The sequence below is a fragment of the Artemia sp. Qi Xiang Cuo genome, chromosome 18 (genome assembly GCF_049724085.1).
Source record: "Artemia sp. Qi Xiang Cuo chromosome 18, ASM4972408v1, whole genome shotgun sequence".
Classification (NCBI taxonomy): Eukaryota; Metazoa; Arthropoda; class Branchiopoda; order Anostraca; family Artemiidae; genus Artemia; species Artemia sp. Qi Xiang Cuo.
Genome location: NC_142811.1, coordinates 30,527,363 through 30,545,851, shown reverse-complemented (window position 1 = coordinate 30,545,851; position 18,489 = coordinate 30,527,363). Strand labels below are relative to the sequence as shown.

At 33.1% G+C, this 18,489-nt stretch overlaps 1 protein-coding gene across 6 annotated transcripts in view; it reads left to right on the top strand.

Annotated features, from left to right (window-relative positions):
- The window catches only part of CASK (peripheral plasma membrane protein CASK), a 304,568-nt gene that overhangs the window by 248,907 nt on the left and 37,172 nt on the right, over nucleotides 1-18,489 (top strand). For all 6 annotated transcript variants that reach the window (XM_089104332.1, XM_089104335.1, XM_089104334.1 and 3 more), the window contains one exon: nucleotides 13,738-13,968. In XM_089104332.1, coding sequence (XP_088960458.1) covers nucleotides 13,738-13,968 — 231 coding nt within the window. The remainder of the gene's footprint in view (nucleotides 1-13,737; nucleotides 13,969-18,489) is intronic.

The following is an 18,489-nucleotide window of genomic DNA, read 5'->3' as shown; positions in this document are numbered from 1 at the left end:
TTTTTCAAAGTTCATTTTGAATTTCTTTCTTTGAAATGCAAGAGTTGGACTATTTCAGTAGTGTTTGGTCGTGGTTTACCTTGTCACAGTTACATTTTCTTGATTTTTCAAAGATCATTTAGAATTTCTTTCATTTAAAAGCAAGAGTTGGAATATTTCAGTAGTGTTTGGTCGTGGTTTACCTTGTCAAAGTTACATTATCGTGATTTTTTAAAGTTAATTTTAATTTCTTTAGTTGAAATGCAATATTTGGAATATTTAAGTAGTGTTTGGTTGTGGTTTAACTTGTCACACTTACATTTTCTTGATTTTTCAAAGTTCATTTTGAATTTCTTTCTTTGAAATGCAAGAGTTGGAATATTTCAGTAGTGTTTGATTGTGGTTTACCTTGTCACAGCTACATTTTCTTGATTTTTCAAAGTTCATTTTGATTTTCTTTCATTGAAATGCAAGATTTGAAGTATTTCAGTAGTGTTTGGTTGTGGTTTAACTTGTCACAGTTACATTTTCTTGATTTTTCAAAGTCCATTTTTAATATCTGTCGTTTAAATGCAAGAGTTTGAATATTTCAGTAGTGTTTGGTTAGGGTAGCAATTGTCTAAGTTACATTTTATAGAAATTTATTAGTTCATTTTGATTGTCTTTAATTTTCCTGAAAGAGTTGGAATCTTTAAGAATCGTGTGTGTATGGTTTAAATTCTCAAAGTTACATTTTCTTGATTTTTCAAAGTTTCTTTTGAATTTCATTCATTGAAATGCAAGAGTTGGAATATTTCAGTAGTGTTTGGTTTTGGTATACATTGTCAAAGTTACATTTTAATGATTTTTCAAAGTTCATTTTGAATTTCTTTCATTGAAATGCAAGAGTTGGAATATTTCAGTATTGTTTGGTTGTGTTTTACCCTGTCACAGTTACATTTTCTTGATTTTTCAAAGTTCATTTTGAATTTCATTCGTTGAAATGCAAGAGTTGGAATATTTCAGTGGTGTATGGTTATGGTATACCTTGTCAAAGTTACATTTTCATGATTTTTCAAAGTTCATTTTGAATTTCTTTCATTGAAATGCATGAGTTGGAATATTTCAGTAGTGTTTGGTAGTGGTTTACCTTGTCAAAGATATATTTTCTTGATTTTTCAAAGTTCATTTTGAATTTCTTTCGTTGAAATGCAAGAGTTGGAATATTTCAGTAGAGTTTGGTTGTGGTTTAACTTGTCAAAGTTACATTTTCATGCTTTTTCAAAGTTCATTTTGAATTTCTTTCTTTGAAATGCAAGAGTTGGAATATTTCAGTAGTGTTTGGTTGTGGTTTAACTTGTCAAAGTTACATTTTATTGATTTTTCAAAGTTCATTTTGAATTTCTTTCGTTGAAAAGCAAGAGGTGGAATATTTAAGTAGGGTGTGGTGCTGGTTTAACTTGTCACAGTTACATTTTATTGATTTATCAAAGTTCATTTTTAATTTCTTTCGTTGAAAAGCAAGAGTTTGAATATTTCAGTAGTGTTTTCTTGTGGTTTACCTTGTCACAGTTATATTTTCTTGATTTTTTAAAATTTAATTTGAATTTCTTTCGTTGAAATGCAAGAGTTGGAATATTTCAGTAGTGTCTGGTTATGGTTTACCTTGTCACAGTTACATTTTCTTGATTTTTTCAAAGTTCATTTTGAATTTATTTCGTTGAAATTCAAGAATTGGATTATTTCAGAAGTGTATGGTTATGGTTTACCTTGTCACAGTTACATTCTATTGATTTTTCAAAGTTCATTTTGAATTTCTTTCATTGAAATGCAAGATTTGGATTATTTCAGAAGTGTTTGGTCGTGCTTTACCTTGTCACAGTTACATTTTCTTGATTTTTCAAAGTTCATTTTGAATTTCTTTCATTGAAATGCAAGAGTTGAACTATTTCAGTAGTGTGTGGTCGTGGTTTACCTTGTCACAGTTACATTTTCATGATTTTTCAAAGCTAATTTTGAATTTCTTTCGTTGAAAAGCAAGAGTTGTAATATTTAATTAGTGTTTGCTTATGGTTTACATTTTCACACTTAAATTTTATAGATTTTTCAAAGCTCATTTGAATTTCTTTCGTTTAAATGCAGGAGATGGAATATTTCAGTAGTGTTTGGTTATGGTTTACCTTGTCACAGTTACATTTTCTTGATTTTTCAAAGTTCATTTTGAATTTCTTTCGTTGAATATCAAGAGTTGGAATATTTCAGTAGTGTGTGTTTATGGTTTACCTTGTCACAGTTACATTTTCTAGATTTTTAAAATTAATTTTTAATTTATTTAGTTGAAATGAAAGAGTTGGAATATTTAAGGAGTGTTTGGGTGTCGTTTAACATGTCAAAGTTACATTGTCTTGATTTTTAAAAATTCATTTTTAATTTCTTTCTTTGAAATGCAAGAGTTGGAATATTTCAGTAGTGTTTGGTTTTGGTTTACCTTGTCACAGTTACATTTTCTTGATTTTTCAAAGTTCATTTTTGAATTTCTTTCGTTGAAATGCAAGAGTTGGAATATTTCACTAGTGTATAGTTGTGGTTTACCTTGTCACATGTACACACATGTATACACATGTACACACATGTGCTTATCATGAGTGCTCATGATAAGTTAACCTAACCTTTTCCGGTGAGTATGGTTAGGTTAGACTAGATTCAGTTAGGTTAGATTAGACTAGGTTAGGTTAGCCTACGTACGCTTCACTTAGGTTAGCTTAGGTTAGGTGAGAGACATGCGAAAAGTTAGGTGTATGATTAGGTTAGGTTAGGTTAGATTAGGCCAGGTTAGGTTAAGTTAGGTTAGGCTAGGTTAGCCTACGTACGCGCGCAGTACGTAGGCTAACCTAGCCTAACCTAACTTAACCTAACCTGGCCTAATCTAACCTAACCTAACCTAATCATACACCTAACTTTTCGCATGTCTCTCACCTAACCTAAGCTAACCTAAGTGAAGCGTACGTAGGCTAACCTAACCTAGTCTAATCTAACCTAACTGAATCTAGTCTAACCTAACCATACTCACCGGAAAAGGTTAGGTTAACTTATCATGAGCACTCATGATAATAACATGTGTGTAAATGTGTATACATTTTTTTAAATGTGACAATTTAAACAACAACAAGCAACTAGTTAAATATTATACCTCTTGAATTTCAAAGAAAGAAATTCAAAAATGATCTTTGAAAAATCAAGAAAATGTAACTGTGACAAGGTAACCCACAACAACAAAATACTGAAATATTCAAACTCTTGCATTTCAAAGAAGAAATTCAAAATGAAGTTTGAAAAATCAAGAAAATGTAACTGTGACATGGTAAACGACAACCAAACACTACTGAAATATTCCAACTCTTGCATTTCAACGATAGAAATTCAAAATTAATTTGAAAAATTGATAAAATGTAACTGTGACAAGGTAAACCATAACCAAACACTACTGAAATGTTCCAACTCTTGCAATTCCAAGAAAGAAATTCAAAATGAAATTTGAAAAATCAAGAAAATGTAACTGTGACAAGGTAAACCATAACCAAACACTACTGAAATATTACATCTCTTGCTTTTCAACTAAAGAAATTCAAAATCACTTTGTAAAATAAATAAAATGTAACTGTGTAAAGGTAAACAATAAGCAAACACTACTGAAATATTCCAACTCTTGCTTTTCAACGAAATAAAGTCAAAATGATCTTTGAAAAATCAAGAAAATGTTACTGTTACAATTTAACCCACGTTCAAACACTAATGAATTAGTTCAACTCTTGCATTTAAATGAAAGAAATTCAAAATGAACTTTGAAAAATCCAGAGAATGTAACTGTGACAAGGTAAATCACGATCAGACACTACTGAAATAATAAAACTCCTGCATTTCAACGAAAGAAATTCAAAATAAAATTTAAAAAATCAAGAGAATGTAAATTTGACAATGTAGACCATAACCAAACACTACTGAAAAATTCAAATTCTTGCATTTCAACGAAAGAAATTCAAAATGAACTTTGAAAAATCAAGAAAATGTAACTGTGACAAGGTAAACCAAAACCAGACACTACTGAAATATTCCAACTCTTGCATTTCAAAGAAAGAAATTCAAATGAACTTTGAAAAAATAAAGAAAATGTAACTGTGACAAGGTAAACCACAAGTAAACACTACTGAAATATTCCAACTCTTGCTTTTCAAAGAAAGAAATTAAAAATGATCTTTTAAAATTAAATAAAATTTATCTGTTAAAATTCAATAAACTAAAGAACAATAATTTAATATAAAAACTCTCTAATTTCAAAGTATGAAATTCAATATTAACATTTTAAAATCAAGAATATGTAACTTTGACAAGGTATACCAACAACACACACAACTCAAATATTCAAACTCTTGCATTTCAACGAAAGAAATTCAAAATCAACTTTGAAAAATCAAGAAAATGTAACTGTGACAAGTTAAACCACAACCAAACGCTACTGAAATATTCAAACTCTGGCATTTCAATGAAATAAATTCAAAATGAAGTTTGAAAAATCAAGAAAATGTATCTGTGACAAGGTAAACAACGACCAAACAATACTGAAATATTCCAACTCTTGCATTTCAATGAAAGAAATTCAAAATGAACTTTGTAAAATCATGAAAATGTAACTTTGACATGGTATACCATAACCAAACACCACAGAAATATTCCAACTCTTGCATTTCAACGAAAGAAATTCAAAATGAACTTTGAAAAATCAAGAAAATGTAACTGTGACAAGGTAAACCACAACCAAACAGTACTGAAATAGTCCAACTCTTGCATTTCAATGAAAGAAATTCGAAATGAGCTTTGAAAAATCACGAAAATGTATCTGTGACAAGGTAAACCACGACCAAACACTACTGAAATATTCCAACTCTTGCATTTCAATGTAAGAAATTCAAAATAAACTTTGAAAAATCATGAAAATGTAACTGTGACAAGGTAACCCACGAACAAACACGACTGAAATAGTTCAACTCTTGCATTTCAACGAAAGAAGTTCAAAATGAACATTGAAAAATCAAGAAAATGTAACTGTGACAAGGTATACCATAACCATACACTATTGAAATATTCCATCTCTTGCATTTCAACGAAAGAAATTCAAAATGAACTTTGAAAAATCATGAAAATGTAACTGTGACAAGGTAAACCACAACCAAACACTACTGAAATATTCCAACTCTTGCATTTCAAAGACAGAACTTCAAAGTGAACTTTGAAAAATCAAGAAAATGTAACTGTGACAAGTTAAAACACAATCAAACACTAATTAAATATTCAAACTATTTAATTTAAACTAAATAAATTAAAATTTAAATTTTAAAATTAAATAAAATTATAGTTTGAAACTTAAAACACCACAAATAAAATAATTAAATATTAAAAATATTGAATTTAAACTAAATATATTAAAATGAAATTTAAAAAATCACGAAAATTTAACTGTTACAAGGTAAACCACGACCAGACACTACTGAAATATTCCAACTCTTGCAGTTCAAAGAAAAAAATTCTAAATGATATTTGAAAAATCAAGAAAATTTAACTGTGACAAGGTAAACCACGACCAAACACTACTGAAATAGTCCAACTCTTGCATTTCAACGAAAGAAATTCAAAATGAACTTTTAAAAATCACGAAAATGTAACTGTGACAAGGTAAACCACGACCAAACACTACTGAAATATTCCAACTCTTGCATTTCAACGAAAGAAATTCAAAATGAACTTTGAAAAATCAAGAAAATGTAACTGTGACACGGTAAACAACAATAAAACACTACTGAAATATTCCAACTCTTGCATTTCAACGAAAGAAATTCAAAATGAACTTTGAAAAATCAAGAAAATGTAACTGTGACAATGGAAACCACACCCAAACACTTCTGAAATATTCCAACTATTGTATTTCAACGAAATAAATTAAAAATTAAATTTGAAAATCAAGAAAATGTAACTGTGACAAGGTAACCCACAAGCAAACACTACTGAAATATTCCAACTCTTGCATTTCAACTAAAGAAATTCAAATTAACTTTGTAAAATCAAGAAAATGTAACTGTGACAAGGTAACCCACAAGCAAACACGACTTAAATATTTCAACTCTTGCATTTCAACGAAAGAAATTCAAAATGAACTTTGAAAAATCATGAATATGTATCTATTACAATCTAAACCACAAAAAAACACTACTGAAATATTCCAACTCGTGCATTTCAAAGAAAGAAATTCAAAAAGAACTTTGAAGAATCAAGAAAATGTAACTGTGACAAGATAAACCACAACCAAACACTACTGAAATATTCCAACTCTTGCATTTCAACGAAAGAAATTCAATATGAACTTTGAAAAATCACTAAAATGTATCTTTGACAATGTAAACCACAACATCACACTACTGAAATATTCCAACTCTTGCATTTCAATGAAAGAAATTCAAAATGAACTTTGAAAAATCAAGAAAATGTAACTGTGACAAGGTAAACCACAACCAAACACTACTGAAATATTCCAACTCTTGCATTTCAATGAAAGAAATTCAAAATAAACTTTGAAAAATCAGGAAAATGTAACTGTGACATGGTAAACCACAACCAAACACTAGTGAAATATTCCAACTCTTGCATTTCAATTAAAGAAATTCAAAATAAACTTTGAAAAATCAGGACAATGTAACTGTGACATGGTAAACCACAACCAAACACTAGTGAAATAGTCCAACTCTTGCATTTCAGAGAAAGAAATTCAAAATGAACTTTGAAAAATTAAGGTAATGTAACTGTGACAAGGTAAACCGCAACCAAACACTACTGAAATATTCCAACTCTTGCATTTCAACGAAATAAATTCAAATTAACTTTGAAAAATTAAGGGAATGTAACTGTGACAAGGTAAACCACGACCAAACACTACTGAAATATTCAAACTCTTGAATTTCAATTAAAGAAATTCAAAATGAACATTTAAATATCATGATAATGTAACTGTGACATGGTTAAACTCAACCAAACACTAGTGAAATATTCCAACTCTTGCATTTCAACGAAAGAAATTCAAAATGAACTTTGAAAAATTAAGGGAATGTAACTGTGACAAGGTAAACCGCAACCAAACACTACTGAAATATTCCAACACTTGAATTTAAACGAAATAAATTAAAATGAACTTTGAAAAATTAAGGGAATGTAACTGTGACAAGGTAAACCACGACCAAACACTACTGAAATATTCCAACTCTTGCATTTCAATGAAAGAAATTCAAATGAACTTTGATAAATCAAGAAAATGTAACTGTGACAAGGTTAACCGCAACCAAACACTAGTAAAATATTCCAACTCTTGCATTTCAACGAAAGAAATTAAAAATGAACTTTGAAAAATGAAGGGAATATAACTGTAACATGGTAAACCACAACCAAACACTAGTGAAATATTAAAACTCTTGAATTTCATCGAAAGAAATTCAAAATGAACTTTGAAAAATTAAGGGAATGTAACTGTGACAAGGTAAACCGCAATCAAACACTACTGAAATATTCAAACTCTAGCATTTCAACGAAAGAAATTCAAATGAACTTTGTAAAATCAAGATAATGTAACTGTGACAAGGTAAACCCCGACCAACCACTACTGAAATATTCCAACTCTTGCATTTCAACGAAAGAAATTCAAAATGAACTTTGAAAAATCAATAAAATGTAACTGTGACAATGTAAACCGCAACCAAACACTACTGAAATATTCCAACTCTTACATTTCAACGAAAGAAATTCAAAATGGACTATCAAAAATTAAGGGAATGTAACTGTGACAGGGTAAACTACAACATCACACTAGTGAAATATTCCAACTCTTGCATTTCAACGAAAGAAATTCAAAATGAACTTTGAAAAATTAAGGGAATGTAACTGTGACATGGTAAACTACAACATCACACTACTGAAATATTCCAACTCTTGCATTTCAACGAAAGAAATTCAAAATGAACTTTGAAAAATCAAGAAAATGTAACTGTGACATGGTAAACAGCAACCTAACACTACTGAAATATTCCAACTCTTGCATTTCAACGAAAGAAATTCAAAATGGACTATGAAAAATTAAGGGAATGTAACTGTGACAGGGTAAACTACAACATCACACTAGTGAAATATTCCAACTCTTGCATTTCAACGAAAGAAATTCAAAATGAACTTTGAAAAATTAAGGGAATGTAACTGTGACATGGTAAACTACAACATCACACTACTGAAATATTCCAACTCTTGCATTTCAACGAAAGAAATTCAAAATGAACTTTGAAAAATCAAGAAAATGTAACTGTGACAAGGTAAACCACAACCAAACACTACTGAAATATTCCAACTCTTGCATTTCAATGAAAGAAATTCAAAATGAACTTTGAAAAAATCAGACCTTTGGAGGGGGAGGGGCCGGGGGCAGGGGGTCGTTCTGTGTCTCAATGCACAAAAAAGTATAAAAAATGATGAGGGAATGGGGGGGGAGGGGAGGGGAGGAGGAGGAGGAAGGAGGAGGTAGAAGGAGGAGGGAGGAGGTGGGAGGAGGAGGAGGAGGAAGGAGGAGGAGGTGGGAGGAGGAGGAGGAGGAGGAGGAGGAGGTGGGAGGAGGAGGAGGTGGGAGGAGGAGGAGGGGGAGGAGGAGGAGGGGGGTCGGGGGAGGGCCTTTGGGGCACAGGGAGGGCCTTTGGGGCACAGGGAGGGCCTTTGGGTGTCTGGGTGACATTTGGGGACCGGTGGATGGCCTTTGGGACCCCGTTGGTCCTTTGGGAGCTCGATGGGCCTTTGGGGGGCCCGGGGATGGCCGTTGAGGGTCTGGGGTGGGCCTTTGGGGGTGCCGGTGGCCCTTTGGGAGCTTGGGGGACCTTTGAGTGTCCGGGGGGCAGTTGGGGGCCTGGGGGACATTTGGGGACCGGTGGAGGGCCTTTGGGAGCCCGGTGGACCTTTGAGGACCGGGGGCTTCCTTCGGGGTTGGGGTATGAGGATTGGAACCCTTTGGGGTTGGGTTAGAGGACCTCACAACACTGTTCAAATGAAACTTGTGTATTATAACGACCACAGAGTTTCACCATTAAATTCTCTTCTAAAATCTCTTCAAAAATATTCTTTTAAAATGTCTCTATCTGTTTCGCCGAAATAGTTCCATTACCTGTCTAAAACGGTTTCGCCCAAATAATCCCTAAACGCAAATTCAGCGTGTTCCTTTGTTATTGGCATCTCTGTGCTAACGCATTTCAAATTAATAGGAAACCTTCTCGCACGCTAAAACAATTCATCGCTAAGATGTTTCTTGCCTAATTGTTTCCATGGCTTTTGGTTATTAATATCCTTTGGAGTTCGACCAGTAGAACTGTTCCCGAGGCAAAGACATTAATGACCTGGATCTATTCCTGGAGAAATGTTTCTAGGCGAAAATTTTTAAAGTCTGACAGATGATGTCATTGATTGATTGATCTGTCAAGAAAGGGAAATTAATTTGTTGTTTCTAAGGGGAATTATTGATTCACGATAGGTGAATTGAGGTCGACAGCACAGGTGTTCTGACTCGTGACAGCACCACGTGGTTTATGGCATGCACTTGTCCAAAAACAACAATAATAAATAAATCCCTCAGGCCTAAAGATTAAAGAAGCCTTAATGTTTCTTAATTCCCTCTTCGTGAATCAACAATTTCCCCGCCGATTATGTAAATCAATTTCTCAGGTTAAGCTAACCAAACAACAATGAAGCCATGTTTGTTTCTTAATTCCACCATCGTGAATCAATAATTTCCCCTATCGATTATGTAAATCACAGATTAAAGAAGCCTTAATGTTTCTTAATTATCCCCTTCGTGAATAAATAATTTCCCCGAGCGATTATGTAAATCAATTTCTCAGGTTAAGCTAACCAAAAAAAAATGAAGCTATTTTTGTTTCTTAATTCCCCACGCTCGTGAATCAATAATTTCCCCTAACGATTATGTAAATCTCAGATTAAAGAAGCCATGTTTGTTTCTAAATTTCCTCTTCGTGAATCAACAATTTCCCCTTCGATTACGCAATCAATTTCTCGGAAATTCACTTCCCCCTCGATTACGCAATCAATTTCTCGGAAATTCACTTCCCCCTCGATTACGCAATCAATTTCTCGGAAATTCAATTCCCCTTCGATTACGCAATCAAGTTCTCGGAAATTCACTTCCCCCTCGAGTCCTAGATCAATAAAATTGCTCCCGTTAGAATTCAATGCGCATGTGCAACCTTCGTCCCGGAGTTATTACACATAGAAACATCAAATAAATCGACCTTGGAAAAAGAGGTCATTGACCGATTACGCAATCTTTCTCCCTAGGGAGGCCATGCCCATATTTGGGGTGCAAAAAAAGTTGTAGGTGGCAGCAGGGGTGCGTGACACGAGTCGGACCCCCCTCTCTACTATCGACATTTAGCGATAAGAACGAGTATAACGTGACTCGGCCTGGAATTCCCAAGTATCCCTTTGTCCCATCTATATCTCAAATGCGATCTATCCTCCTAAATGGTGAAGGTAAAGTCCCAAAATCTTTCATAAAAAAAAATCTATTAGTTTTATCTCAATTATGTCGAGAGGACGATGTTGGACATATCACCATTTTAGGGAAACTGATCATTAGAGTTTTATTATTACGAAGAACACAAGGTCAAACAAGGAAATTCTTCAAATTCAGGGGCAGGGTCCTCCCCTGTCCCCAACTGATTGCCTCTGTTTAACGTCAAAACGGTAACCAATTCATGTACGCTTTGACGCGGTCGGAGAAGTGAAACCCTAACTATGAAATATTCCCTTGGTTGCACATTTTGACGTTCCTATGATGTGCCATCGCCCCACCTGCGCTGAGAAAAAGAAGAAAAAAATAGGCACTTTAAAATTTCAAGCTTTTTTTTGAAATCCTCTAAAATATATTTGTGTAGTTTATTTTTGCTGTTAGGATAAACGTAAATAGTGTTTTTTTCAAAACTTGTTTTTTAGTCTTGATTTACTAAGAGGAGTGGGAGAGAGAGCATTTATGAGGGAGATTTCGCGCTTACAGCTAATTATTTTTGGCCGTGGAGGTTTCAATTGTATACGATACAAAATATATACTATTTGCGGTGCCACATAGCACTTTACCGTTACGTTATCAAGGCAATTTATAAAAAAAAAAAACACCTAAATCATTGTTACAAAGTAACCGAAAATTATGAAGAGCTTGGCATAAAAAATCTTAACTATGTTGCAGGACCTGATAGTCCTGCTAGTCAGCATACGATTTAAGAATAAACACCGTACTCACTGGGGCATCTACCTCCGCCTCGTTTCCCTTCTCATTTTCCTTAATTCAAGGTGCGGGTCTCAATACATTTTAAAAGTTTTTCCTTCTACAGCATTCATATATGCAGAATTGCTGAGAACTTCCGCGAATTAGAATCAATACATAGTAAACTGCTAATGTGCAATTTATTAGTTCTTTTCAGTAATCTTGGTTAATATTATGATTTTCTGTCTTTACTTTTGTTTATGTTATGATTTTTGTTTCACACCTCGAAATAAAAATTGTTTTCAGTAAAGCGCAAAATACATTCTGGCCATTACATATTGCCCTATTCCTGTTTGTGGTATTTTTTTATCTTGTTATGTTTAATTATTTACTGTTTTCTACAATCCTGTCTTCTAAGGCTATAATGAAAGAAAGGTTGAGGTGGTTAAAGCACGTTGTGTGGATGAAGGATGACAGATTGCCGAAGACTGTCCTTTTCGGCCAACCGTCTAGGGCTAAATGGACAGCAGGTTGTCCTCGTCTGGGTGGGAGGACGTCATAAAGAAAGGTTTAAAGGAAATGGGAACTTCATGGGAGGGTGTAAAAAGGGAGTCTTTGAATAGATTGGGATGGAGGGGGAGCGTGCGTATCTGTGTTGGCCTCAGGGGGCTTGATGCTGCGGTGAGTTGTTAGTAGTAGTAGTAGCATTTACTGTTATTTCTGTTTTTTTCTGGTTTCATTTTTTCTGGATGGTAAGTTAGGTCGGTTTTGCACTTCAATCACTATTTGACTTTATTTCCGCTCGTCATAGGTTTAATGTAGCTCTTTGCTTTTCTTTGAAAAACTGCTTTGACGGAAAAAGTAGTTTTCTATTATTTTATAAAAAGCTTGTAGATAGATTAGCTAATCAATAAGCCTCTTTAAAGCTATCTGTGATGTTCCAGTGTCCCAGTAATGACGTGGAAAGGAAGAAAAAAGGAGACATCAGTGCTACTCATGCAAAAAGAGTGAACCGAAATAATAGTTACCATTCCTGAAACAGTATTAAATGGCAACTTTTTCTCGCTTGACTGATTTTTTTTTTTGTTTATTGATTTTTTTTGGACGTAACAGCTCAAATAATGTTGTTTTTTTTCCAAAACCACACTGTCTTTCTATGACGAACAAATAAACGGTGAAATGGGGATAAGTCTTTTTTTAGACTTTAAAAACAGATACAAAAGTCTGGATATTTCGACCACATATACAGCGATCGTCCTCAGTACAATAACTTAAACATTAAAACTAATGTATTTATACAGAACAAAATAACACCTTCCGGTTCATTCACTAGATTTGTCTGAGAGAGTTCAATAACTAGGAAATAAAAGATAAATCTAATGAATGAACCGGAAGTCCCAATTATTGAACTAAGAAAAAATTAAGAAATAATTTGAATTAAGAAAGAAACTTGGAGAAACTAACTTGCTATTTTAAACTGTTTAGTCCGCAGATAAGGTTCATACCTTAATGAGCAATTAATATTTTTGTTCTTTTTTTGTTTGCTCCTTAATCTTCCGCTCTCGCATTGGTGTAAGTTTTCTCCCGATCTCCAAGAATTAAATTTTATGCTAGCTTTGCATGTAAATTGCATTTGAACTGATGGAAATGATGCAGAAGGGGGAAATCCCTTGGAAGACAGTTATTTCCTATTTCCTCAAAGTATGCTTACTGTTCATTTGATGATAATTTTGCCAAGTAAGCTATGCAAATTGAATTTTCCAGTTAGCAAATTATTCGCTTAGTGTTTTCTATCGAAAAAATTTCACCTTTGGTTGGTAGTGACAATTCGATAGGCATTAGTTTACAAGACATAAAAAAACATAAATAAAAACTAATATTACGAGAACTAAAAACGAGATGGACAACACAAGCTGAACTAATAACAAGTAAATTTCATGTCCGATTGAAGCAAGGTATTCGTCTTATAATGTTTAGGCAATTGATAAAAAAAAAAACACAGAGAACTTCACGTGACGTCAAAATTCTATAGATTAGACCTAGCCAGTTTTCACACCAAATTCTGCCATAGCTCGTCACGGAGTTTAGACTTGACCCTTTTTTGTTTGCCAAAATTTGACTTTGCCCGTTTGTGCTTCAAATTAGGACTTAAATCGGTATTGCACTGAATCGGGACTTTGCTCATTGTAATACCGATACAAGACTTGACGAACTCGTTTTTGAACCTAGTCATTGAAATTCTGCAGCTTTGAGGTTGCTTGGTTTTGTATCAAATCAAGATTTAACTGGGTTATTGGACTGAGTCAGGGTCTAGATTGTTTTTAATGAGTCTCTATTAAGCTCGTTTTTGAAACTGAACCAGTAGTTAGCTCGTTTATTGGGACCTTTTCTTTCTTTATGTTTGTCTGCAATTAAAATCTAAAATTTCCTTTCAGTTAATTGCTCATTTTTCATCAAAAAGAAGAAACAATCTAAGGATAAAAATTCTACAAAACATAATGCAATATTTGATCAATTGGACCTTAGAGCCTACGAGGAGGTTGTGAGGCTGCCAACTTTCAAGAGGAAAACCCTTGTACTCCTTGGGGCACATGGCGTTGGCAGAAGGCACATAAAGAATACCATCATTGGAAACCATCCAGACAAATATGCATACCCAATACCTCGTAAGTACCTCTAGAAACTTAGAAGTTTCAAAATGGAAAATTTGCCCTTGTGTCCCGAAATTCTTGATTGTCTTTTTGAATAAAAAAAAATAGGTTGTAATGTTTAAATCGCCTCGCTTAGCAAAAAAAAAATGTGTTATAAAGTCAATTTCTTAAACCACATTGGCTTGCCATAACAGAAAGAAAGAAAACGATCGAAAATGGTTTTTTTAAAGGCCAAACGAAAATACTGAAGAAACACACCAAGCGAATATTTTGAGAGAACAACCGCCTCAAAGATAAATAAAATTCAATAACAGCCAAAAATTATAAGAATTAAAACCGAATACCTAACAACCATAAAGTGCGTCATTCGCCAATATCCGCGATTTGCACAAAATCAAAAAATTCTGAATGGCCATCGACGAATACTGTTGTTCGTTTTCTTTCTTTATATTATAAAGTCAATTTGTCGATAGTAACTGTTTAAAGAAGAGCCGTTTATTAACCTGTTCTTAATATGCATTTTATTACTAATTTAAATAATTTCTTAATTAGTTATATTTATCTTGTTAAGAATAAGGCCAATTAATTCCCTGGCCGTTGTCTTAAGTCTAATAGTTGCATTTAAACAAACCATAGCTTTAAAGGCATATTAACAATGAGATTTTACTAATACGAAAATTTAGAAAGTGCTAATTAGTAAAAAAAATTTTGTAGATGGGCTTTAAATGCCAAGGATTTAATGAATACAGTTAGTGTAGCGACTTAAGGTACGATTCTAATGTAAATATATTAAAAAACGATCAAATCTTTTAATAAAATAGCAAAAATAAGAAAACAATTTTACGTCAAATATAATAATGAAAGTCCGAATATTTGGCTTCAAATCCAGAAGCTTTTATTGACGAATGAAAATTAGCCTAAGCAAAGCGTAATTAGAAAACACAATGGATTTCTTAAAAAAAGTATCTTTATTGAGAATCTTATGTATGCCCTAGGTTAAATGTAATACGGGTTAAGGAACAATTATGACTGAAGAATTGAATGAATCTTTGGCATTGCTAAACTTGCACAAGCTCATTGATTTTTCCAAAGGTTATCTTTTTAAGTTCAAACTTGTGTGGGGCTGATTATGCAAATTCCATGATCTTCTTTACTTTTATAAGCATAAATGCTTTAAGTCTGTTTTTTCTATTAATTGTATTTTATTTAATTGTATTTTATCGATGTTCCCCTTCTTCTCGATTTATACCAATCCCCTTGTATGTAATTTTTTTTTTAATTTGTATAATTTCTCTAAAACTTTGAAATAGCCCAACATAATTATCAAATATTTCCTTCTGGCCAAAAGTATATGGTACATAAGATCAAAGATGTTCCACATGGTACATAAGATGTCCTACAACTGTTGAATCAGAAGCTCCTGGTTTTTATTAGACTTTTAGGAAGAAGCTATCGCTATTTTGCATTTTTGGAGTCTATTTTTTAAATTTTGCTGGATACTCCCAACATAATATCAAACAGTTCGGGGTAACGAACTGTAAGTAAGGACCCGGCTCAATGGTAACCGAAACTCTAAAAAACGGAATTTTGATACCAGTAAATACATCAAAGAAATCAGATTTTAATTCTGATTTCAAATATATAAGTTTCATCAAGTTTAATCTTACCCATCAAAATTTACGCGCCTGAGAAAATTTGGCTGATTTTCGGAAAAAGGGGGAAAGACCCCTAAAAGTTATAGAACCTTAATGAAAATCACACCATCATATTCAGCTTATTAAAGAACCCTACTGTAGAGGTTTCAAGCTCCTATCTACAAAAATGTGGAATTTTCCATTTTTTACCAGAAGAAAGATCACGGATGCGTGTTTTTTTTTTTTTTTTTTTTTTTTTTTTTTTTTTTTTTTTTTTCAGGGGTGATCGTATCGATCCAGTGGTCCTAGAATATCGTGGGAGGGCTCATTGAAACGGAAATTAAAAGTTCTAGTGCCCTTTTTAAGTGACAAAAAAAATGGAGGGCAACTAGGCCCCCTCCCACGCTCACTTTTTTCCCAAAGTCACCCGATCAAAATTTTCATAGCCATTTTGTTCAGCATGGTCGAAAATATTATAACTATGTCTTTTAGGATGATTTAATCCCTCGAAGCCCCCAGGGGGAGGGCTGAAAGTTATGAACTTTACCCAATGTTAACATATAGTATTGGTTATTGGGAAGTATACAGACGTTTTCAGGGGGAATTTTTTTCTGGTAGTGGGGAGTGGGGTGGGTCGGGGGTTATATGGAAGGATCTTTTCATGAAGGAAGTTGTCATGGGGGAAGGGACATGGCTATGAAGGGGGCGCCGGATTTCCCATCATTATTTAAAACAAAAATCAGAAATTAAATATAAAAAAACAAGTTTTTCAACTGAAAGTAAGGAGCAACATCAAAACTTAAAACGAACAAAAAATATTAGCTATATGATTGGGTTCACCTTCTAGTCAATGCCTCGCTCTTTAAGCCAAAGATTTTTTAGTACTTTCATAAGAGCTATTTATTCTAATTAACGGCCTTTGTGATTAAGGGGCCATTTTTAAAGAATTGGAACAAAATTCAAACTTTAGCTTAAAGAAAGTTAATTTGTAAATTACGTCAGAACCAAATGTAGAGACAGCCATTTAGCAAAATAAAAGTAAAATTTTTATGCAAATTTTGTTTACTTATTCATTGACGGTGAGCCAAAATAAAAGCTGCATTAAGTAAAAACGATCAGAAATTAAATAAAAAAACAAGTTTTTTAAACTGAAAGTAAGGAGCGACATTAAAACTTAAAACGAACAGAAATTATTCCGTATATAAAAGGGGCTGTCCCCTCCTCGACGCCTCACTCTTTACACAAAAGTTTGACTGTGTCTCAAAACTTAATTTTTTTAAACAATAAAAAACTTTAGCGTAAAGAGCGAGGCGCTGAGGAGGGGACAGTCCCTTTCATACACGGAATAATTTCTGTTCGTTTTAAGTTTTAATGTCGCTCCTTACTTTCAGTTTAAAAAACTTGTTTTTTTTTATATATTTTTCAAGAACAAGGCATTCTATATACACCGCTTTATATGTATAATGTTTCTTGTATTTACGTCTTTATCTGTAATAATAAAGAACTGGTAGTTATTTAGGATTTGAAAGCAACTAATATATTTTTGTTTTTAATTATTTTGTTAGTTCTTGTTATAAAACAGGACCAAAAGATAAAGCTATATAATTTTTTGGTCAGTTTGATTTTCTTCTATAACGCTAGATTTGCTCAAATTTTTTCTGTTGTTTAAGATGTCCTTCTTTCGGGATACCCGTTTCTGGTTAAAATATAAATGAGTTCCTTTAATGGAAATGAGTTCCTCATCTACATACTTTGGTGATGCTAGTTTTATTACCCTATAAACTAAAGAAATAAATTCCTGTTTTTTAACTTGAAAAAAAAATGAATTGACTTAACAGATAAATAACGGTTATTACTTGTTGGTTTACGATATATTGAAAAAGCAAATTTATTATTAACCCTGTGAAGCCACTGATCTAGAAAGGGTAACGTGTTTTCCGTTGCCCATTCAGTTGTAAAGACTACCCCCCCCCCTCCTTAAATTATTTGTTGGATGTTCTGAAGAACCTTCGATTTATAATTCTCCAAAATTCCATCAAGTGGGTCAAATTATCCACTAAATAAGCCTTATTCACCATTCACAAAACAATGTTTTTAAGTGGGCTATTGATTTGTATTCAGAAAAGTAATTCAATTGATTCCTTGGCATTTATGATTTAAGAAACATATAAAGAGCACCGAATATAGACGAAAGCAATTACGCTAAACACGGCAGAATAGTTTTGTGTACGATATGATTACAAAGAATAAGTTTACAAAAGTAAACAAAAAAAAACATTTACGAAAAAAAAAGTTCTAAGAACTACCTCTATCGGAATATTGCGTGACACTGGTGAGTATACGAAAACATTGTCGGAGTGTCCCAATTCTGACTCATTAAACCGAAGAATCTGTGCTAAATATAAACCAAATAAGGTCTTACCTGAATTAAGGACCTCCATAGCTTTCTACTTTAGTCCCATGTAACTGTGATCTGTGTTAGTATTTAGCTATATCTTGACGATTACCATAAAATCTGCAATAAAATAGTAGGATTAGAGGTCTAGTTTTGGTAGAAAGCAGCCTTAAAAGTAAAGAAAAGCCTGAGAACTACTCTGTTCGACTGCAAGGGGAGGAAATTTGTCAATAGTCAAATGTTTACCTAGTTTCAAAGACTTACAGTCATAAATTGATGGTTTTAGTTAAAGTTTTCCTTATTAAAACGTTAAATATCTTTCCTTGTGATCTCTTCTCACTCGTTTGCCCCAGATGGAAAGTCAAAAAGCCCAATCTCTCGCAATATATAATTCTTCATAAAGTACAGTTGAAAGGCGTCCACCTGAATAGCACTGATGGAACAAACACCAAGCATAGATAAGTTTCATAAGAGGATGGATAGGTTTCTTCAGAAGTTGTTGAAAAA